The sequence below is a fragment of the Pimephales promelas genome, chromosome 6 (genome assembly GCF_988280905.1).
Source record: "Pimephales promelas chromosome 6, fPimPro1.hap1.1, whole genome shotgun sequence".
NCBI classification, from domain to species: Eukaryota; Metazoa; Chordata; class Actinopteri; order Cypriniformes; family Leuciscidae; genus Pimephales; species Pimephales promelas.
This window is the reverse complement of record NC_142774.1, coordinates 5,971,144-5,993,895: the sequence shown is the minus strand read 5'-3', so window position 1 is coordinate 5,993,895 and position 22,752 is coordinate 5,971,144. Positions and strand designations below refer to the sequence as shown.

Genomic DNA, 22,752 nt, shown 5'->3' with positions numbered 1-22,752 from the left:
TTGGGCGAAAAATTAAGTATCCCCAATCTTCTCGAAACTCTGGATTCTGATAGAGGGCACTGAGACTTACACCTGAGTGCAAAAATGGAGGCTCTAGACCCTTCCAGAGCTGAGATATCGAAACTCAAAATTTCGACCCGAAAAAAAAAAACGACAGTGTTACCCCTTACGGTTTTTTTTTTTTTGGCGAAAAATTAAGTATCCCCAATCTTCTCAAAACTCTGGATTCTGATAGAGGGCACTGAGACTTACACCTGAGTGCAAAAATGGAGGCTCTAGACCCTTCCAGAGCTGAGATATCGAAACTCAAAATTTCGACCCGAAAAAAAACGACAGTGTTACCCCTTACGTTTTTTGTTTTGGGCGAAAAATTAAGTATCCCCAATCTTCTCAAAACTCTGGATTCTGATAGAGGGCCATGGGACTTAGACCTGAGTGCAAAAATGGAGACTCTAGACCCTTCCAGAGCTGAGATATGGACATCCCACGTAGCATTTATGCCATTATAAATATCTCAATATCTCAGGTCTGGAAGGGTCTAGAGCCTTCATTTTTGCACTCAGGTCTAAGTCCCATGGCCCTCTACCAGAATCCAGAGTTTCAAGAAAGTCAGAGAAACTGAAAAATTCGAGCCAAAAAAAAAAAAAAACGACAGTGTTACCCCTGTCTCCATTAGTAGGAAATGCGGTGGTTCATTTTTTGACTGTGACCGGTAACTTAACTTTATGCTTTTGGCTCTGTTTTGGATGCCTTGTTGTTTCTTGCGTTTCACCTGTATGTCTTGAATATAGCCTTCGAATGCATATTGCAGCCCCTTTTGTCTACTTCTATCGGACACTTTATTTGCTACTTCACAAAAGTTTGATAACATTTCAGCAGGAAGAGCTGTCACAGCATAAGCCATGCTGTGGATGCAGCATGCAGCGCAGATGAAGTTTGACGGATGTAGCAACAGTAACTAAGGGGGGCGGGGCTTAGCCAAAGGTTAATTTATATTATTGATCAATTTACAATTCACTGCTTTGGTAAATCAACGAATTCAACTGAACCTATCCTTCATATCACACACATGCTGCCAAGACGGTTATTCCAATGTGTGCACTTTTACACGAGGAAGATAAAGAGAGTTTGCTCACTTGCCATATGGCCCGTCAACGTTTCCTGTCGGATGATAGAACGATATTGAACAGATGTTTTGTGAGTTATGATTTAGAATTAGGGATGGGCGGCGGTAGAGATTAAACAATCGCAGCCGTTTCAAGCTTTTGACAATATTACGTGTGAAATTGACTTTTGACTTATCAGTAAATGAATATATAAACTGTGTCCACAGATTACAAGAGAGTATTATGGGATCACAGAGGTCAAGGAGCTGATTCAGGGTGGGAAGAACATCGCTGTGGACAAGACCAACAGGTGCGATTGTTAGGAATATAGAGTCTGTGGTGTGTCTCTTTAAATGCAGGTCTGAAAGAGGTCATGTTGTTCCGGCCTGTGCTCCATCTTTCAGTGTCTGTCAGAGAAAGAGAGTGTGTGTGTGTGCGTGTGTGTGTTGTCAGCGGGGACAAAATTGCACAGTTTCAGAAGCTGCAGGAACAGATGGGACTGCATCAACACAAATCCAACCCAAACCACACACAAAAACATGTAAATGCACACACATTTGGGATGTATGAACAATTGTTGCCGCAATCAAGTGTGTATTTCGGGAAACACATTAAGTTGAGATGGTTAAGAATAGAAAAAGGGTTTAAGAAAATGGCGAAAGTGTTTGTTTGGATCATGCATGTGTGTTTTGTTTGCATATGTGCGTGCGTCCTGCTGTCTGACGGTGAGATTAGGCAGAGGGCCAATCATCTTGAGCTCAGATCAAGGCCCGTACACACACACACAAGCTCTGACGAGCTCCTGAAGATATTACAGGCCTTTAGCCCAGCTCAGATTATCAATCTAAATTCACTCGCTCTGGGACGTGAGTGCATGTAAATATGTGCATTGAGTTACATTCAGCAGATATGCTTTATTTTTACTTTTTCCTCATTATTTCCTGTGATTAGATTCTAATTAGTTAGTACAGATTTTTTATTAATAAAAGAATTATCATTAAATAACACGCATCGTCTTTATTTAACAAAAAACTTAAATCAACACAGACAATAAAAAATGCTCCAGCTAAATTTAAATAATATTTTTTTTTTTTTGAGTTTTTGAATTTTTGTACGTGTGAGGGGTTTTTCTACAATACGGTAACAAGAATTTAAAAAACGCTTAATTTTCTTGAAAAGTAAAATAAAATAGAAAATGCTAGATGCAACGTTAATCAAAGATGAATATGAATCATTTTGTGTGTGTGTGTGTGTTCCTCTCTCAGGAAGGAGTTTGTCCAGGCATATCTGCAGTATGTGTTCAGCGATGCCGTACAGGAGCTGTATTCGGCTTTCTCCAGCGGGTTCCTGAAGGTCTGCGGTGGGGAGATCCTCTCTCTCTTCCAGCCCTCTGAGCTCATGGCCATGGTGGTGGGCAACAACAACTACAACTGGGAGGAGATGGAAAAGGTGGGACACACAGCCGCGCTCCGACAATTTTAAGACTGTCAGCGCCCTATTAATGTTCATATTAAACTTGAGTTTTGTTTTGTCCCAGAATGCCTCCTACAAGGGCGAGTTCTCGGCATCTCACCCAACAGTTCAGATGTTTTGGGAGGTGTTTCATGAGTTTCCCTTGGAGAAAAAAAAGCAGTTCTTGTGTAAGTACAGTTTGTGCTATTGAATATATTGAGCACCTGAAATGTACACCAGAACTATATATTGTCCATAAACTGCAGAGGAGAGACGCTTCGTGTTTTGCTGAAAACTTCTTGGTTTGAAAGTGGATCTGAATTGACTGCGCCAGGCAAAAACATGGTCAATTTTGAGATGTTGGGCTATTTGAATTCAATAACATGTCGTCTTTCAGACTACACTTTGTCTGTTTGCGTGTGTAGATTTCACCTTAATTCCTCAAAAGTTGGCATTCTACGGTAAATCATCCCGCTGCTCCGTCCGTGATCGCGATCCGCACCCCGTCATCGCAAACACCACTAGAAAGCTCTCTCTCTTCTTCAATGCTGTCGGATCCAAAAATGGTCATTTCCTGTTAATCAGCAACCAATCATGAAAGAAAAATGGTCCATTTAACTCGAAATGCGCAATCCCATTAAAATCTTTAAAGGCCGTTTTCTCAAAACTTTTTTTCTCGCACTTCTAGTGACGATTTTCCACTTCTGTAGCACCAACACACACCAAACTTTACAGCCGTATTACCAACTATATTGTGAAGGTTTGTTCAGAGGGATTTGTTGATATATCACTCTTGGCCTGATTTATATGACATTTTATGCCTAAAAATATGGGCGGAAATCTATTTTTTAAGGCTATTGCCAGTATTTACAGGGTAAAAAAAAAAGGAGATATTCATAATCCCCTCTGAAAATGTCTTTTCATTGAATATATCAACAAAATGCAAACATAATTTTTGAACGTTGTTTTTTTCTCAATGGTCAGATTAGTCACTTCAAAATATTTGCAAATTAGCGCATATTTAAGTAGATATAGCCTGATTAGCATATTTAAACATAAAATTACAGAAAACTTGCAGTGCATTTTTTTTTGTCCAATTTATGCGAGTAATCAACTGGTAAAGTTTCATGGTGACATCTGTAAATGAAAAATTTTATCCTATTCACCTGTGGTGTCTCGCTTTAAAACGCAGACCAAACAAGCGTTGTTTTCGTCCTCCCAACAGTGTTCTTGACCGGCAGTGACCGCATCCCCATCCACGGCATGGCCAGTCTACGCATCGTCCTCCAGTCCACAGCTACGGAAGAGTACTACCTGCCTGTGGCCCACACCTGCTATAACATGCTGGACATGCCCTGCTACCAGACCAAAGAGACCCTGCGGCACAGGCTCACACAAGCCGTGGAGCAGTACGAGGGCTTCAGTCTGGTCTGAGCGGGAACTACAGAGGTGGCTTTCTGTATGCCCACACTGCACTTTAAACCTGTGGAGAAATGGAAACGAACGCTGCTCTCGCATTTATTTAACCACAGAAGAGCACATCTCCAATCTCATACGAGTAAATCTATTATTTTCTTATTTTTACAGACTTGCTTATTTGGTTTTGCGTCTCCAGATGTGCACAAATTTTGTTTATCTTCTCAAATTTATATTTTTTAAAATGACAAAAGTAAATTATAAGATTGGGATGGAGTAGTTGGCTAAATAAATGAAAAGAGTCGACTTTCTGTACATGTTATTAAGTATAATTGTTTTTGAATCGTATCCGGATGTTATTTTGCCGTTTTGACTGAAATTTGGATCAAATTCACTAGTTTAAGCGTATGAAATGCCCACCGTAGAACAGAGCTCAATTCAGAAACGGCCTGTAAATCGGGGGCTCGTCCGGGATCAGGATGGTAACGATAACACAGCGCCATCAGCACGGTACACCAGACCGACAGTTACAGGCCAAATCCATTAAAAGGTTTTATCTCGATTAATCCTCTCAAATCGGACGTCAAGCATTTACACAGCTCCTGAATCCATTCCAGTTTATGTACAGTAGCAGGTCATTAGCTTAAAAATGTCTCTTATTAATAATAGGCGTGCATGAGCATGCCATGCCCAGCTGCTTTTCAGAAATATTTTCATTAACGTTGGGGGTGGGGGTGGGGGGTGGATTTCTCTTAGAATGATATGGGGTTTCTTTGAGGATGTGATCCAGCAATAACTACTGGGTGATGTATGACGTCTACTAGTTATGGGATGTTTAAATCCAGCAAATGTGAATATTCTAACGGTTGTGTTCTTCCGGCTTTCAATTGAATCCCATTTTGACTCACAGGAAGGTCATGTGCTGTAAAATTTTGTTTTCTACTCAGTTTTCTTTCTGACGTCGTCGGATCCGAGTGCTTTACCTACGGTTCCTCGGCGGTTTTCTGAGATGGGGAAAACGGTGATGTGTTTGCTGTGATGTTTTGCATCTAGCTGCGCGAGATGTGTTTGTTTGAACATGATGGAAGGTCATAGAAAGAAGTGTTTCGATCCAACGTATTCCTTTCTGTCAATGTATGCAAACAAGGGCTTCTTAGTGGCTACTGATGCGTTGTTATTTTAGTAAAGTATATTTACTTTTATAGCTTTCAAATGGAATATATTGTTTTATCTATTTTTTTCCAGAACAATAAAATTGTTTCACCTCTGATGATCAAGCATTTTATTTTGTTCTTTAATGACCCTGAAATGAACACCCAACACCAGTATAGTCAGAAAAAATATTTTGGTTTTATATCATATGTACAAAATACAAATACAATCATGTACTAAAATGTACACACAGTATTCATCTTTATCCATCATTCTGGTCACGTTCAGTAAAAACAAAATTCACGCTACAGTTTTCCAATCTGGAGAATAAGAGAAGGGGGTGACGTGCTCACTCGGTTTGTATCCGCGTTCACCGGGCACGCTCAGTGAGGCCCCACAGATTCGCTTTCTATTGCTCGCTAACAATAGAGATGTGTTTGAGGGGATTTGATCCGCCCACACCACTGTTAAACAGTGAGATTCATGTGATGACCAGTTCGACACTTGAGACTATTTAGTATAAAAATATACACAAAACATGAACAATGAAAGCTGGTTTATAGAACCTTGGTTTGTGCGTTTCTACACCATTAACAGCGTAGCAAGAGAGTTTTTTGCACTTTTTTTTTTTTTGTAAAGAAAATCTAGCTTAGTCAATGGTCTTAAAGATTACAGCTTTAAAGTCGGAGGGGAATTAGATTAACAATGCAAATTATGCATTTCCTCAGAAGCATTAATATTCAAAATAAAGCCATTTGCATGAATTATGGCACCAGTAAATAACAAAAAATAATTATATACAGAGAGCCTTCCTTCCATTAATTGGTTACTTTCTTCAATTCGTCAAATACTAAAAGTTCCTATAATGATAAACTCTCCTCGTCTCAATATACATAAGACAATTTAAGACGCAACATCTCAATGTTCTTCAAAAGCTTGTGCCTGATTGTGAAAACACAATTGTTTCTATATTATAGCGATATTAATATAGAAAAAAAAAAACGAACTCTACATACCAATACGAACACGAAACATTCTTCTGGGCTTCAAAGGGAATCAGGAGATTCGCAATATGTGATTGTATTCCGAATCCACAAGTCCTCTTCGCTGTACAGTGGAACAAACGGCAGTGTACATCTGCTATTGGTGAACCAATCATGTCTCCGTGTCCTTAAAAGCCAAATGTGTCTGAAAAACATGTCTTTGTGCCCACTGGATAGCAGTGGCTGGTCCTTGCTTGGCTAGCAGAGTAAGTCTTGAGCACTAAATGAACTTGGAGGAGTCTCTTTTACTGATGAGCACTTCCAACAGCCTTAGCTTGGCTTTAATATGCTTGTATTCATTGTATTCCCCTGCCAAGGGTGAGCGATCTTCCTTTTGCACGTTTCTATGGGAAAAGCACAAGTAGAACATTCAATAATACGATCTTTTTTCCTTCTCTGCAGAGACATAGATTCCACCATATGAAGAGCAAACAAGTTACCTTTGTATTTGTATTGTGAAAGTTTTCTTTACCTGCCATTCTGTTTGAAGAACTCATCCTCAAATTCACGGAGGTTTTGGCGGATTCTTTTCTTTTCCTCACGGGCTTCCTGGAGTTGCTCTACAAGTTCTTGCCTGTGTGTTTGGTTAAGAGGGAGTGGAAAGGTTTAACATTCTTTCGACCCACAGCCGCGATTCAATTCAATAATTTGCTGTTTCAATAGTCGGTAAACATTACCAAACAATTCACTTTTTTAAATGTACAAATTAGCCATTTGTATGTATTTGGCCTTGGAGCTCCACAAGATAAATTATGAATACAAGAAATGTAAGAGGTCTGTAAGGGCGCTTACGCACAAGAGTTTACGTCAGAAAACACGCAAATTCATAGACGTCAATGGGGATGATGCATAGCAAGGAAATCTTGCGCTACATATTCGACAACTACCACTGACCAATGACAACTTTTCCAGTTGTGATTTGGGAAATCTGCCTTATTTTATTTATTATACCTTTAATTTTCCAAAAGCATCATAAGTGTCAGTAAGCTGTAAAAACCATTGGCACTAATGGTCTCTACGATACACCAGTCCAAGGCTGTGTTTCCTTTGTAAGTATATTGTAGAACCATTGTAACCACCAGTGGTCTCTACGATCAACTCAGCTCACAATGCTTTTGAGAAGGTTAGTCCCTTTCTTGTGTGAGAGAGAGAGACCTGGCCATTTGAGGTCTGGTACGACTCTTTCCACATCTTCAAAATGGATCCCAAAACAATCTGTCCAAGCATTATCTTGTGAGATATACGTTTCTACTCAAACCTAAGACTCACATGGTAGCAGCATGCAAATTGGACAATCTCATATCCATGGTGTTCTTGGAGGGAGATGATTCATCAACAGGTGAGATGAAACCATCCGTGACCTCATCCAGTTGGTCGAGAAGTCCCAGCATGCTCAGCTCTGGCTTGACCGTGACCGTGAACTGTGTCCTGGTGTCGTCGTCATCCGAGCCATCCTCCTCCTCCTGGAAAAGAGCAGATGGCGCCGGTCAGTTATGGCCGAGGGTTTACACCACCATGGCTTAGCAGCATCACGCCTAACATTGATTTGGAAGGCGAATCTCAATGGGAATCATTTAGTAATCATTGTGCATCAAGCCTCAGTGTTAGTACAAATGAAAAGCATCAGTGCTTTAACAGTGCAATAAATTTAAATTATTTTCATTTCAGTTGGAGTATTTAGTGCACTGCCTTCCATTTGAGTCACCAATTCAAGTTTTCACATCCCTGGTGCCAAAAACCCAACAGGGATGTGATCAAACGGCTTTGGAATCAGCAGGAGTCGAATCTCACAGCACTCCCAAAGTATGTGCCCATGCAAGTTACTGATTCATGATTAGGTTAATGAGGAAACTAGTGGGGGGAAAGGAGGTGGGTCAGCCGAATCACTGGTTGATTGAGCGGTCACAGCTCTTCACCTTTGTGTCGCTGAAGAACAGGGCTGGTACACCCTCGATAATGGGCTGCAGCAGGGGGCCTCTGCGCTTGCTGGAAGGCGAGCCCTGTGGTGGGTGTTAATAGTGACATTACAACCCGGTAAACTACCTTCACATAAGCCCACTTCAGGGCAGGTCTCACTCCACCAATGGACTAGAAGATTCACATTAAAAGAAACCTTGACATCTGAAGGTGGCACTTCAAGTAATTGGTTTAGGGCATTTTCACCAAATTGGAAACCCACGGTTCAACTGATGCTAAGAGAAAATGTAACCAGAGAACCATATCATTGACTAAGAAGCTAAAGCTAAAAGACAATTCAAATGTGCACATAAGTTTAAACATAACATCCATTTTGTTTTACATAAGCCAATTGTTTTCGGAACATACCAATATTACAGTCTGTTATTAAGTGTGGGAAAACACTTCCTGTGGTGTGGGGATATGCCCAGGGTTGCTGCTTAAAGTTTTTAGAGTATGTATGTAAGAGAATTGGGAATTATAAGGAACACTGTTGCAAATATCCAGCAACAGGATATGACCTAAGTGAGCTACTCTTGAGCTCTTGCTAAAGACGGGCTTATAGGCGCTAAAAAGCCCCGGCACTGCCATTGCCGCAATACAAAATCTAAATGCTTATATTGTGCTACTGCTAATGCTATTTTCTCTACTAATACCATGGAGATTTATCCATACGGTTTAGCTCATGAATAAAGTAGAAATAGAAGCTAGCTAGCCTTTAATACAACCATACTAGCTTATGCATATCTGCTAGCGTGGCTCAGATAAGTATTAGCTTTATACCCAAACCTAGCCATGCTGCCAACTGCCTAGATGGCCAGCAACCGAACCCTAATGACCCTCACAAGTGGCCGATTTGGAACGGTCTACATAGGCAGAGCTCAAATATGGCGCCCAATGTGGGGCACTCGACTCGTAATGGTTTCAATACAGTACAGTATACAGAAAAATTTTATTTTCATTACTATGTTTTACTACTGAATTAAATTTCTCTTGCTTAGTCAGCCATCTTGCTTCATTGCATCCGAGGCCCTGTTTACACCTGGTATTAAGATGCATTTTGGTCGATCGGATAACAAGTAGACGAGGGTGACACCTGGTGTTTTCCTTCTCTTTTGTCCACCTTCAACCACTTCTGTCCTGATTTCTTCATGGGGAGGGTCTATGGGTGGGTAAATGTATGTATTTTTTTTCAGATCTTTCGATCTAATGGACAAAATAAGCTTGCCCTGTTTACATAAATAGGCTCCCGGAGATGACGGAAACACGTCGGAGAGCAGTAGCTTTCGTTTCTGCTTTGACAGTTGCAAGACCAATCGAATGTTTTGAGTGTGTGCTAGAAATCAGGAATGGAGAGAAAACATTGTGCTTGGTACACTGGTACGAAACTTTGGTCTCCAGCCGTCAGTTTAAGTCCCATCTGGCAAGCGCGCCTTTCATAAGGTGTCCACACATTCGGTCAGTAGGCGGTCTTTTGTGGCTGTTTGAACACATTCGACAACATGCGCGTCTACACTACGAAAGTAATCCGGTCTAATGTGTTTGAGTATCTTCCAGAAGTGGTCAAAAGTGGACAAGCTTACGTTTTAGACCCCGGACCTGTATTTAGAGTCTTCCACATGTGATCCGATCAACCAAAACGCATCGGTGTAAACAAGGCCTGTGAAGGAGAAAGTCAATTTGGCCTTAAGGCCCGTACACACCGGGACGAATATCAGCACGCGTTATTCGTCAGCGTTTTTCAACGTGTTTTTTGTGTTCACATCCAATCGATTTTCACTGATGATGAGCCGAGTGAATGTTCCCTGACATTAGATGGCGCCCATTTTCTCTGCAATACCACTCCATATCAGTTCTCTTTTATCAAGATGTTTGTAGTCGCAGTCGCGTTTGTCACATAGTTCTTATGTTCCGACACCAACGAGACCCGCAGCTCTACATTCATCTTGCCTTGCGTCTTCCTCGTCTTATTTCTTCCTGGCTGTGTAGACCATGATGTCTATGGTGTAGAGGGTGACGCTACTTGGCGTAGATCTTCTTCTCCGTTACGTATGTGTGCTTGGCAAGACCGTTTTGAGTTTGAGCGCCCCCAAGTTGTGTTTTACTGTAACTTCAGAAGCTCCAAACACGTGAGCAAAAGCGCCAATCTCATTGGTCGGATATTTTTTGATGCGACGTGTCAAACTGAAAAAAACGAACCCGAGGCGCTTTATAAAAAAATTACGCTTTTACGCGTAACGATTTTCCGAGTCGGTGGGCACACTCACATTGGCGCCCTTTGTTTAGTCAGAAGGCGTTAAACGTCGGCGAATATCGCATGCGAAATTCGTCCCGGTGTGAACAGGCCTTTAGTGAGGTATCTTAGGAGGCAGAACAATGAAGTTGCAACAGCCACGACTGTAACTAAACTCTGAAGGATAGTGGCCCTCCAGGAGCAGGATTGGACACTCTTGCTGTACATGAACTCCCAAGATGAGAGATTTCTCCAGTGAATAGAGAAACAGAGCTGGGACAGAAGCATGCAATGAACTTCAAAAACAGAACTTACAATGACTGGAATGGAGGAAGCTCTACAGAGGATTTGTTTGACGAGTCGGTACCGGTCGTAGAGAGGCTTCATGACCTGCCTCTCATTCTTGGTGATCTAGAATGAGTGACAAAAACACAGATATTAAAATCAACCTCAGACTATGTGGATAAGTTCTGAAGGTTAAGAAATGCACACTCACTGGTCTCCCATGGATGTTCTCATAATATAGAAGAGCTTTCTGAAGGGCCACTTTTTCTGTTCCAATCTGTTCACGGGTCATGTCCTAATGGAGAACAGAGAATGACATTTTAAAGATGCGTGCATTTGTTTATAATAAAAAAGGGCAAAAGAAAGCCTTAAAACCGCACCTTAATGTCTTCGGGTCGGCCAGCCTCATCGCGTTTCTCCTGCAGTTTGTTCATGACTGCATCCAGTGTGCTTTCCACAGGGGGTTTGGGGGCTTTGGTCTCAGGAGCTTTCTTCTCCAGCTGAGACCCAAAGCTCCTGGGAAGCGTGTTGCTACGCTGGCGGGGGATGGGCGTCAAATCCTCTTCTGACTTTAGCAACTTGTGATCTGTGATGTAGAGCCAGAACATGGAGCCACTTGTTTATAAGAACTTTGCAAGCCATGAGCAGAGCAGAGCAGATTAGATCAGATGTTGTTTTCCTGGCAGGCCCAACCCACAAATGTAAGTGAGAAATTACACCCGAAACATTTTGTTTGAACAAAACATCATGAAGGTTGGATTATCGTGGCTTATATTAGAGCAGCACGATTCTGGATAAATTGAGAATAGCGTTTTTGTATTTTTCAAACATCACAAATCTTCTGACCACACAACTAAACAAAATAACATGCAATTTCCTAGAGGCTCTAACCCAGATAGCACAAGTCTATTTGATGTGATGTTTACATCTGGAAGAAGTATTTTTTAAGAGTGTTTGCTCATCTGCAATACGTCTATAGGATGTTTCCTGTCAGATGTCAAATAGACGTTTAGAAGATGTCTTTAAGATGTAATGATTTAGAATGCATGTTAAACTGAATTCTTATAAACGTCTATTTGACATCTGACAGGAAACGTCCTATAGACGTATTGCAGATGAGCAAACACTCTAAAAAATACGTCTTCCAGATGTAAACATTACATCAAATAGACTTGTGCTATCTGGGAACAAAATGTTAATTGCTGCAGTTTATTCAAAATGTTTAATCCGAATTATTATTATTTTTAATTGGTTTAAATGAATAATTCATCATTACTGGATGAATCAACGCTTTTTGAACAAATCTCGACTGAATGACTCAATGCCAAATACATTTTTTAACAGTAACTTGTCGTCACCTGGTAGCGACGATATAATCGTTATTTGTAGCACCATGTTACGTTTAAAAAAGTGATCTGATCTATTTTGATCGCTACCGTAGACATTGTTTACATTCGACCTATAAAGTTTTATCACGGTACTTCTGCGATAAAATTTTTGTAACAGAAATAATGATACTGTGTGTTTGAAAATACACTCTCTGGGTCAGCAGCAGCGTCAATGATTTTGTCAAAGTTTTAATAGACATTCGCAATTAGGAATAATTGCTTAAGTGTTTTTAATCAAGATCGCGATTTTTTAACAATGAATCAAGCAGCTCTAGCTTACATGAAACAAACGACTTTAATTCAATACCTTTTAAGTCTTTGCGCATCTTGGCCAGTTCATTCATCCAGCGCAGAACCTCTGGGTTGGCAGCTTTGTCGCTGTGTGAAGGCTGTAGAGAAAACACTAGACTCAATATTTGTAGCAAACAGAGCTAAACACATTTTGCACCAGTTACTTTCATCATGAAAATGGTACATCGACAATGTTTTCCAGATCATTGATTAGAATGGGATCGATTTATCAGTGTAGAAGTCGTAGGATTTTGAGTTGTCGCAACATTAAAAAGGGACTGAGATAATATTTACTGCTTAGATCTCGCTTTCACTCACCCTGTATTTGCGCTCATCCTCAAACTTCTCTTCAAACCTCCGGATCTTCTTCTTGAGTACGTGGATCCGCTTTGAAAGCTGAGCAGAGGTCAACTCTTCCCGGTCATCGTCGCAGGAGCCTAACGACGAACTTCTCCGCCTACTAAATGGAGAACAGCATTCATTTCACCCTCCGAAAACACAGGATTTCCTCTTTCAAACCGGACAAGGGTTTGCTGTTTTACCTGACAAAGGAGTGGGCGTTAGGTGGTGATGGAGGAACCTCTGTGTCGTCCAGATACTGCCGACCGTCTCCGTAAGCGTAGAACCGCGGCGAGACCATTGGGTCGCTGTCCTCCTCCAGGAGCTGGCGAATCGGCTTGCCACCGGCATGGGGAGACAGGCGAGCTTCCTCGCGGTCCATACTCTCCCTTTGCCACGACGAGTAGGCTGGCACTGGTTCTGTCAACACACAAGCGTTACTTAAAATTGAGGGAAATGACAAAGCAGCATGCCTAGATTTCACAAGGCACTTGGTAATAGCAAGCCAAACAGGGAACCAGTGGTAGATTTTGACTGTGTTGATGTAAAGTCAAGGCCAAACAAACGTGGAGAACATTACATTTTAACTAGGCTAATATTCTATTGACCGTGTTGCTATTTTCAGGCATCCTGAGGACAATATTGTTATAGTCACACCCACAAGAATGTGAGTTATTCACCTCAACAGACAGTTGTTTTTATCTTTGAGACAGATAAGTACACTTATCACCTTTGTTAAATACACAATGCATGTGTGATTTCTCACAAAGTGTATCATGCACTACAGATTATTAATCAAACATCGTGAGCACATGCTGTGATATCGCAATGTTGTGTTTATTTACTATGCAGATACCGGGATCATAAAGTAAGGTCAGAAGAGCAATTTAATGAAGCAGCGAGAAGAATGTGGCGATAAACGCTGATTGCAATGTGACCTGTGGAACTCGGATGCATGATGGCTCGAACTTGATCTTATCTGCTGTTGTAAAGTTGATGATGGCCTATTTACAGTGTTGAAGTGAAGGTAAAACCCCTTCCACAAGGCAATGTTCATTAGGAAAAACACAACTTTTTTTAATAGATGTACCTACTAAACTCTAAAAGAACATTAAAATACATCACATCAATGGTTTATGGGACTATTAAAGTGTTTTTAACCTTGTGGGTGATTGCTTAGGTGTTTTTAAAATTCAGTTTCTAATCATTATAAATTTTTAGTTCACTTTTAAAAAAACTTTTGCTGATAATTTACTCACCCCCATTTCATCCAAGATGTCCATGTCGTTCTTTCTTCAGTCGAAAAGAAATTAAGGTTTTTGATGAAAACATTCCAGGATTTTTCTCCATATAATGGACTTCAATGGGAACCAAACGGTTCAAGGTCCGAAAGACAGTTTCAGTGCAGCTTCAAAGGGCTTTAAACGATTCCAGACGATGAATAAGGGTCTTATCAACCGAAATGATCGCTCATTTAATAAATAAATAAAAAAAGTTTAAGTTTTATAAGCACAAATGTTCGCCTTGCTCTGTTCTGTGATGCGCGTCCGTGACTCTCATGTTCGAACTCGTTCATCAAAATGAATGTCATTTTGTTGATTCAAAGAATGAAATGACTCAAAAAAAGATTCGTTCATTTTGATGAACGAGTTCAAACAGGAGAGTCACGAAAAGAGCAAGGCGTTTGGTACCCAGTAAAGTCAAAAACCTTCGTTTCTTTTCGACTGAAGAAAGAAAGACGTGGACATCTTGGATGACATGGGGGTGAGTAAATTATCAGCAAATGTTTTTTTTAAAGTGAACTAATCCTACACTCACAATATTAGCAGTAATAGCAGTACCTTAGCAGGGATGCTATTGCATTATTTCAATACATGCACACACAATCCTACACACAAACAAACAGCTCAACATGCTTTTCAAAAGTGCTGTGCAGTGCAACCAATCTGGTACAGCTTAAAATCCTACAGGTTCTTTGCAATTTTTGTGTGTCATGTGCTTACAAGTCATGCTTGAGGAGCTAATGGGTCAGGTGGATCTCTCCCTCATGCAGCGCATTTGGAGCCATTTTGTTGAGCCGGCATAATGCATCCAAGCATGTGCTACAAGATGGCCTTTCAGTGAAAGGCTCACAAAGTCTCAGTAGGCTATTGAGAACATAAATAAAGCCACATATTATTGTGCCTGTCCGCAAAGGCTGCAGTATGTTAGATGTTAGTAGCTACATGCCAGTTTAAAGGTCACCCGTGAGAGACGGGGCTCAGGGATATCAAGTTGATAACAAAAGCAGATCTCAGCCCTTACCCTCATTGTGACTTGATTTTAAAAGGCTTTTGAAATCAAGGAAAGAAGCACTAAAGAAATGCGAATCTGAAAGACAAAAGGAAAGAAAGGTAACTAATGATGACGCAACTGTTATAATGAGATGTGCTGACAAACATTTGGGCAAACCACTGCCTCTTGGCACCGCAGTGGGTCAACCGCAATGTGCTTTGGCACCGGCTGCAGTGGGACAAAGGTCTGGCAGCTCAATGTTACAGTCCTGAACACTCCCATGAGCTGGAGCTACAGATTGTTTTTACTGCCACTGTATATTTACAGACATGTGAACTCGATTCCAGCGACCATACGCTTCCAAAGATGTTAACAAAACACTTTTAGCTTGTATAAAATCATTTACACTTTTCATCTGCGGTTTCGTTCCACTTAGCATAATTGCTACAATTTATAGAATATTACTGTGTATGCACAACAAAATGCATTACATTTCTTTTGTTACATTTCAACAAAGTATTTTACACATTTTAACACGATCACATTATCAGTGCTCAAGTTTCACTCATCATAACAAACTAGGTAAAAAGGAGCGTGAACTACTCAAAATAGTAGTTCATTTCAAAATAAATTTTGTTTTAAAAGAATCATGTTATCATGACATTGAATATCAAAAAAAAACTAGAGAATTTATTTATTTGAATTTTACAAAAAATCTTGTCCCAAAACTATCATGTTACGTTACGTGTGATTAAGTTGTTCTGATCAGCACAACAAACACGATTGCAAGGATGTGTAGAATAGAACTAGGTAAAGTACACAAAACTATTTAAATGACTGATTTGTATAGCTCTTTTCAATAATAAATATTCTGAAATCGTTTTCATGTTTTTTCTAAATTGAGTTGCTCCATTTTGCATTAACAGCAAGGATTTGCAGAATAAACTAGGAAATATGCACACCAAAAATAGCAAATTTAGTTGTAATATATATATATATATTAGGGCTGTCAAATGATTAATCGTGATTAATCACATCCAAAATAAAAGTTTTTGTTTACATGATATATGTGGGTGCACTGTGTATAATTATTTTATATATATATATATATATATATATATATATATATATTTATATATATAAATACACACAATATATAAATGCATGTATATTTAAGAAAAAATATTATTTATATTTATATATAATATAAATTATACATAAATCCATATACAGTATATACATGAAAATATTTCTTAAATATATACAAGCATGTGTGTGTATTTTTATATATATAAAATAATTATACACAGTGCACCCACATATATCATGTAAACAAAAACTTTTATTTTGGATGCGATTAATCACGATTAATCATTTGACAGCCCTAATATATATAAATATAAATATAAATATATATATATATATATATATTACAATAAAATTGTCCAAAAACTAATCTTTTTCATTGTGTTTTCTGAAATTTCATTGGTAAAATTAATTGCAAGGATCTGTGTATAAGTCGTCAAAATGCCAAATTAAATTTCTGAATGGCCTTAAAATTATTTAATTTAATTCCAAATTGTACTTATTAACTAGTGATACAATGATTAAAGTTAATTCCAAATTCTACTAATTTACTAGTGATAACGCTTTTCACAATACTACCACAAAAAAAACAGAAAACCTTCGAAAACGTTTCTGTCTAAACAAAATACAGCGTATGGAGGAAATAACACATGTTGCACTCCCAGGAATGTCTCTACCTTGCAAAACCACAGGGCGATTTTTTTTTGTGGACCATTTTAGTCATGTGTCATTATGTAAGCAGCCGTTTGAAGCTCTCACTAGAGGGTGCCACAGAACAAATACATTATACAGAATAAAGATCCTGCCAAGGCTGTGACCACAATATTAAGCACTATATTAAAGTAAAGGGTAACAGTGAATCAACATGGCAAACCTGTCAGCAGGGCAGCTCCATATATGAGCACTTCACTGCCTAGGGCACGCCTGAGGTCTGTGCCTGAGATCTCTAGAAATCGTGAACTACAACATTTCCAAGGTCAATGTGAAAGGGGTGTGTTTGCATTGTTGGAACAAGTCTACAACTGGCACGTGCTGCACGAACAGGAGAGGAAACAGGAAAAGAGACAGCTGTGATTAGCCAAGACCAGTTTAAAAGGCTGAGACGTGATGTGCACATAGCAACAGCTCTCAGACTACAGGATTCAACCTCCTTCTGTTTCACTTCTCGGTTGCTATGACTATCCGGACCTCCGCTTGTAGAGCCCAACGTCCGCTTGTTGCTAGGCTCACCCTCCTACAGCCCAAACTGAAGATGACAAATGCGGTTCGTCACCATGAACTTGCCCGAAAAACAAAAACAAAAAAGTGCAATAATCTATCTATCTATCTATCTATCTATCTATCTATCTATCTATCTATCTATCTATCTATCTATCTATCTAAGATTTGATGAATAAAAAATATTTATAGATCAATCTATACATTAAAATTAACCCCCCCCCCCCCCCCCAAAAATTAAAAACACTCATACCTTCATTAAATATACATATTACATATACCGGTATATATAATATATAGTATTTATATAGTCTATAATCTATATTTATAAATTAATCTATACATAATCTATCAAAAAAAAAAAGAATATTTCATTTTATCTCAAATAATATGATGAATAAACAAGAAAGTGCTATAATCCATATTTAACAATACATATTAGAATTAAATAAAAAAATAAAACCTATTATATATATTTTTTTTTTTCTGAACAAATATGATATACATATATACAAAAAAGCACAAATATGCAAATCAACAGCCTTTCGACTGTTTACAAACAGAGAATTATGGTGAAAGGGGAAGTGTGGGAAGAGAGAAAAAACATGCAGCTGAATCCAGAGCAAACTCAATAAATCCCAGAGGCATCCGAGGCAAAAATTCTCAAGGGACATCGCAGGGCTTTGAAGTAGCTGTGGCTACAATCTCAGTATTTGCAACAACAATGCACAAAAAAGCACGCCGTTGCAATGCAAAATAAGCCTCTCTAGACTAAGGAGGAAAACAGATTGCAGACTACTTGTAATCTTCTTCCTCTATTAAGTGACCCACTGCATGAGGACACAATGTGGGCAAGGCAGACTTGCAGCTGCCGCCCATGTGCAGAGAGAGACAGCAACAAAGTGAGACACTAATAAAAAAAAAACAAAAAAAAACACTGACCTGCCCAGTTGCTGTCGTCTGTCAGAGTGGAAAGGTCCAGTCGAGGGACATCGTCGCACGGCTCTGTGCCACTGAGAGCCTCCAGGATCTTCATGGCAGGCGTCTAGCAGAGAAAAGAGCGAAGGATAAACACCAACTACAGCGGAGTGGGGGGTAGTGCGCTTCTTAGGTTGAGCAATACCCTGCCTGCGTCTGCCCTCGTCTACTTACAGGCTGGGAGGAGGCAGGGGGCGGCACTACTGGACAAACCCCTGCCTGCTGATTGGCTGTCTGCCCTGCTCAAGCCCCACCCATATTCCGTGCAGGGTAGGTGTGGCTAATTTGTGTTTTTTTTTTCTATCTCTCTACCCCTCCCTTTCTCTCTGAGCTGCTGTGTGTCCCGTAGAGAGAGAGAGAGAGGGAGGGGGGGGTAGCATACCGAGCACGTAAATCACGCAGGCAGAAATGCCTTCCCAATCTTTTCACTTTATCACTGACGGGACTCTTCCCCCCCTCCCACCGTTTCGGCGATGATCAAATCACGCAAGGAGGGGTCGTGAAGGGTGCAGACAAATCATACAACTCGGTCACTCGCACAAACAAACACACTTCCGCCACTAGGGCGTGGGATGGGGTCTATTTTTGGAGCAAAGGGGGACTTTTCAAGAGTTTCAAATAAAACAAAGGTTATTGGAAAGATTTCTACATTAAAATTGCACGTTTTCTACTTTCTTAATTGCCATTTTGTTCAATTTACTAACAAGAGTGAAAATTGGTACAGTACACTGTAAAAATTTGTAGTCACAAGATTTTTTCTTTTGTCAAATCAACTTAAATAATTTATATAGATCAGATAACATCATATTTTGAGTTTCTGATGATTAAATCAATCGCCATTGTATTAACTCAATTTTTCCATTCCAATGAACTTAATAACTTAATTTTTCAAGTTGAACCAACAATATTTTATTACAGTGTACCGACAGCATGACAAACAGTTAATTACGGCACACAGGGCTTACTCATGCTAATGCTATTGGATTTGAAACGTACTTGTGCCATTGCAGACGTGCTATTTTTGCCGATGTGATTTTCATTACGTGCACATTATGGTCCTATAATTGCAACACTCCTGGTTATGCGTCAATCCAAACTTGGAATGAGGACTTTGTGCAGGTTAAAGTTGTGTACATGACTCTGTAAAATACCCCTGCCCACATGCCAAGAGACGTGATGTTTATTACTTCCAGAGGAGATAAGGAACAGAATGGGAAACAAACGGTCCAGACATCCTGAATGTGAAAACTCTGGAAACACTTCAATGTAAGTAAACATTTAACCTGAAATGTGCCCCATTGCACAAACACAACACTCATCAAAACTGATAATAAAATAAACACCAGTTCGTGTGCAGGCCAGCTGCTCATTTATAACAGTATGAACGTAAACCTAATGTATATACAACAACTACATGCTTTGGCTTAAACCATGACGAAAACGACTTAAAGACCCGATCAACAGGCTTTCCACAGATTTGGAGCCTTCACATGATGTTTGTCCCAGAGAAATCTCTCCAATCAAGGGCAATCAACAGTAAACAACTCATCTGATAATCTTGTCATCGCCTGTTCACGTAATGATTAAAGAGGAGACATCTATAACGAGATTATATGGCTGATGATGAGATTGGAGTTGTTATGGATATAAATATTTCAATCTACACATTTCATCATATCCAGAGATGCCAAAACACTAGTAATCTGGTCTAGAAACTCAAACTGTGGCCTAAAAGCTCTGAAGCAAAGGTTGAAGAGTTGTTAAGCGTTTAAAATAAGAGGTGAATAAAATGAAATCAAATAAAAAAAGATTCCATGCATTATGAACATATTATTTGAAAATGCCATGCATAAAAAAATTAATAAATAAAAAATAGTATGGAGACCTTTTGTACATAATGCATGCATTTCAAACAGAGTAATCCTACAGTTAAAGATGTACTATTAGAGAAAAAAAAATCCCCCAAAAACGCATCGTGCAGCCCAAACCGTAAGGCCTAGAGACTTGAAACTCAAAGTCAAGACGGTAGGGCCTCAAATTGGGGAGAACCTCTCAGAGTATGAACCCGATTGGCCCATAAGTGGCGCTACAGCAACCAAAAGTACTAAATTGTTCATATTACTCCCATACCGATTGACTTAGCCTCAAGGTTTTTTACACCACTGTGATGCGTGGCTCAAGACGGACAAGATTTATATCTCCGATTTCGATTTGGGCCTAAAAAAAAAAGTTACGTCGAATATTGTCCAAAACTTACTTTTGCGAACTAGTCCCTGGTTTTTCGCCCGATCACAACCAAACCAGTCTAGGCCTAATCTCTGGACTCTAGATCAATAATTATCGAAAATAATTAAAATAATTATTGAAATTTTGCAGTTTGTTCGCTATAACAGGGTCATTTAGAATGTGGTCTGTGGCAAAATACAGCCAAAAGCCAATAAATCCTAAAGGAAAAGTCAGAACTTCACAAAAATTGATGAGCATATGTGTCCTAACATATGCTATAACTGTTAAAAAGCTTTAAAACCATGTATTTCCAATGGTAAATTGCATGTATTGGCTGTATATGGTGTTTCTATCTATTATGTCAGTGGATAAATGTATGCTAAATAAAACTGAATGCCTTTTGATGCTTTTGTGCTTAAAGGCCTTAAAGGAGTAGTTCACTTTTTAAAAAAAAACTTTTGCTGATAATTTACTCACTCCCATGTCATCCAAGATGTCCACGCCTTATTTTCTTCAGTCGCAAAGAAATTAAGGTTTTTGATGAAAACATTCCAGGATTTTCTCCATCTAATGGACTTCATTGGGAACCAAATGGTTCAAGGTCCAAATGAGAGTTTCAATGCAGCTTTAAATGACACCAGATGATGAATAAGGGACTTATCTCATGACTTGAAAAAAGATTTGTTCATTCTGATGAACGAGTTCGAACAAGAGAGTCACGAACACTCATCACAGAACAGAGCAAGGCGAGCATTTGTGCTCATAAAACTTAAACTTTTTTATTTATTTTTGAAATGACCAATCGTTTCACTAGATAACCCCCTTATTCATCGTCTGGTGTCGTACTACTCAGAGAAATTGAGTAGTATTTGGCTGGTCATGTGATCTCAAAATGACAGACCCCACAGGGCAAAGCTCTTGATGTGTCACTTTTTTTTTCTAAAAAATACTATTAATATCTTTATATACTGATTCAAACTTTTAATAAGAACAAAGGTAGAGAGTGCACATTAAAAGCAGTCATTAAATGTGAAACTAAATTTATGAATTTACCATAAATTACTGAATTGCCATGCTCCATGTAGAAAGCAAACGTTCAAAGAAAAAGTTCTCTAATCAGCTGGCAGAATCAACGAGACGGCAAACTCTTATACCACAATGCATTGCGTACGTGTCACAGCTGTGTACAACATGTTCTAACTGTTAGAGCGGATGAATGAGTAAGATCTCACGCATCACATGCAGTGACACTGATTCAACATGCATGTGACATCACAATGACAGCCATTGTGATGTAAGCCAATCATGTTTGGGCTTAAAACCAATATTCCTTATCAAAGTAGTCTTTAATTTTAAAAGGGAAAATTGCAAACATCTTTGAAGGACAAAGGGAAAAGAAACTTGATTTCTATATTTAGTCTTATTATATAGTCTTATTTAGACTACTTGATACAGAAATATTTCAACAGAGGATGTTTGTGACTATATCAACTCTTTCATTGACCCTCAAAGTATCGCTTGAATAACTCTTAAAAGTGTACAAGTGTCATTGCATCAGTTAATTAAACAAACCAAGTGACCTTCTTTTGAAAGAATAATAGCACAAGCACGACATCCAATTTTAAGGAGTTTAATCGTTTTAATACACTTAAAAATAAAGGTCCTAAAAAGGAATGCCAGAAAAAAACCAGTCCGGGTTCATTGAAAGAAAGAACCACTTTTTTCTTAGTTTGAAGACTTTTAATCATCTCAAGGGTAACACTCTGACTCTACAATAACGTACATTAGTTAATTAGCATGAACTAATAATGAATTGCACTTTACCGCATTTATCCATCTTTGTTAATATTAATTTCAACATTTATTAATACATTACATTAGTTAATGCACTGTGAACAAACAATAAAAAACACGGTTAGTTCATGATAGTTAATACATTAACTAATGTTAACTAATGAACCTTATTGTAAAGTGTCTCAATAACCTTTTGCTACTATAAAGAACCTTTCGTTGAATGGAAAGATTCTATGGATTTTAAAGGGAAACTCCACCGTTTTTGTTTTCATTTTAAACCATGTTATTCCCTTAACTAAGACGAGTTGATACATTTCTCTCTCATATGAGTCCGTGCACTCCACAGCTCTGGTGCGCGAGAGACTTTGTTAGCCCTTAGCTTAGCCCAGTTCATCCAAGCAGAGAAGCGACCAAACAGCTCCACGTTTTCCCTATTTAAATACAGTTACACGAGTATTGTAACTCAGTAATATACTGAGTAATATATGGAATTACAGTAATATATGGAAGCTTGT

At 39.0% G+C, this 22,752-nt stretch overlaps 2 protein-coding genes across 8 annotated transcripts in view; one reads left to right on the top strand and one right to left on the bottom strand.

The window, feature by feature from the left end:
• herc3 (HECT and RLD domain containing E3 ubiquitin protein ligase 3) overlaps nucleotides 1–5,247 on the top strand; it is a 61,616-nt gene extending 56,369 nt beyond the window's left edge. The window contains exons 22-25 of the mRNA XM_039687048.2: nucleotides 1,334–1,416; nucleotides 2,372–2,555; nucleotides 2,644–2,746; nucleotides 3,784–5,247. Of these exons, the coding sequence (XP_039542982.2) occupies nucleotides 1,334–1,416; nucleotides 2,372–2,555; nucleotides 2,644–2,746; nucleotides 3,784–3,992 (579 nt within the window). The 3' untranslated portion in view covers nucleotides 3,993–5,247. The remainder of the gene's footprint in view (nucleotides 1–1,333; nucleotides 1,417–2,371; nucleotides 2,556–2,643; nucleotides 2,747–3,783) is intronic.
• Nucleotides 5,248–5,304: 57 nt separating this feature from the next.
• The window catches only part of fam13a (family with sequence similarity 13 member A), a 58,065-nt gene continuing 40,617 nt past the window's right edge, over nucleotides 5,305–22,752 (bottom strand). For 3 of the 7 annotated variants that reach the window (XM_089132004.1, XM_089132006.1, XM_039686977.2), the window contains 12 exons: nucleotides 18,182–18,284; nucleotides 14,966–15,031; nucleotides 12,865–13,081; nucleotides 12,641–12,782; nucleotides 12,339–12,420; nucleotides 11,024–11,229; nucleotides 10,855–10,938; nucleotides 10,674–10,769; nucleotides 8,086–8,169; nucleotides 7,439–7,632; nucleotides 6,642–6,743; nucleotides 5,305–6,513 (listed from right to left, as the gene is read on the bottom strand). In XM_089132004.1, coding sequence (XP_088988130.1) covers nucleotides 6,390–6,513; nucleotides 6,642–6,743; nucleotides 7,439–7,632; nucleotides 8,086–8,169; nucleotides 10,674–10,769; nucleotides 10,855–10,938; nucleotides 11,024–11,229; nucleotides 12,339–12,420; nucleotides 12,641–12,782; nucleotides 12,865–13,081; nucleotides 14,966–15,031; nucleotides 18,182–18,284 — 1,500 coding nt within the window. In that variant the 3' untranslated portion in view covers nucleotides 5,305–6,389. The remainder of the gene's footprint in view (nucleotides 6,514–6,641; nucleotides 6,744–7,438; nucleotides 7,633–8,085; nucleotides 8,170–10,673; nucleotides 10,770–10,854; nucleotides 10,939–11,023; nucleotides 11,230–12,338; nucleotides 12,421–12,640; nucleotides 12,783–12,864; nucleotides 13,082–14,965; nucleotides 15,032–18,181; nucleotides 18,285–22,752) is intronic. The other 4 variants (XM_089132005.1, XM_089132008.1, XM_089132007.1 and 1 more) reach the window with 4 other exon arrangements.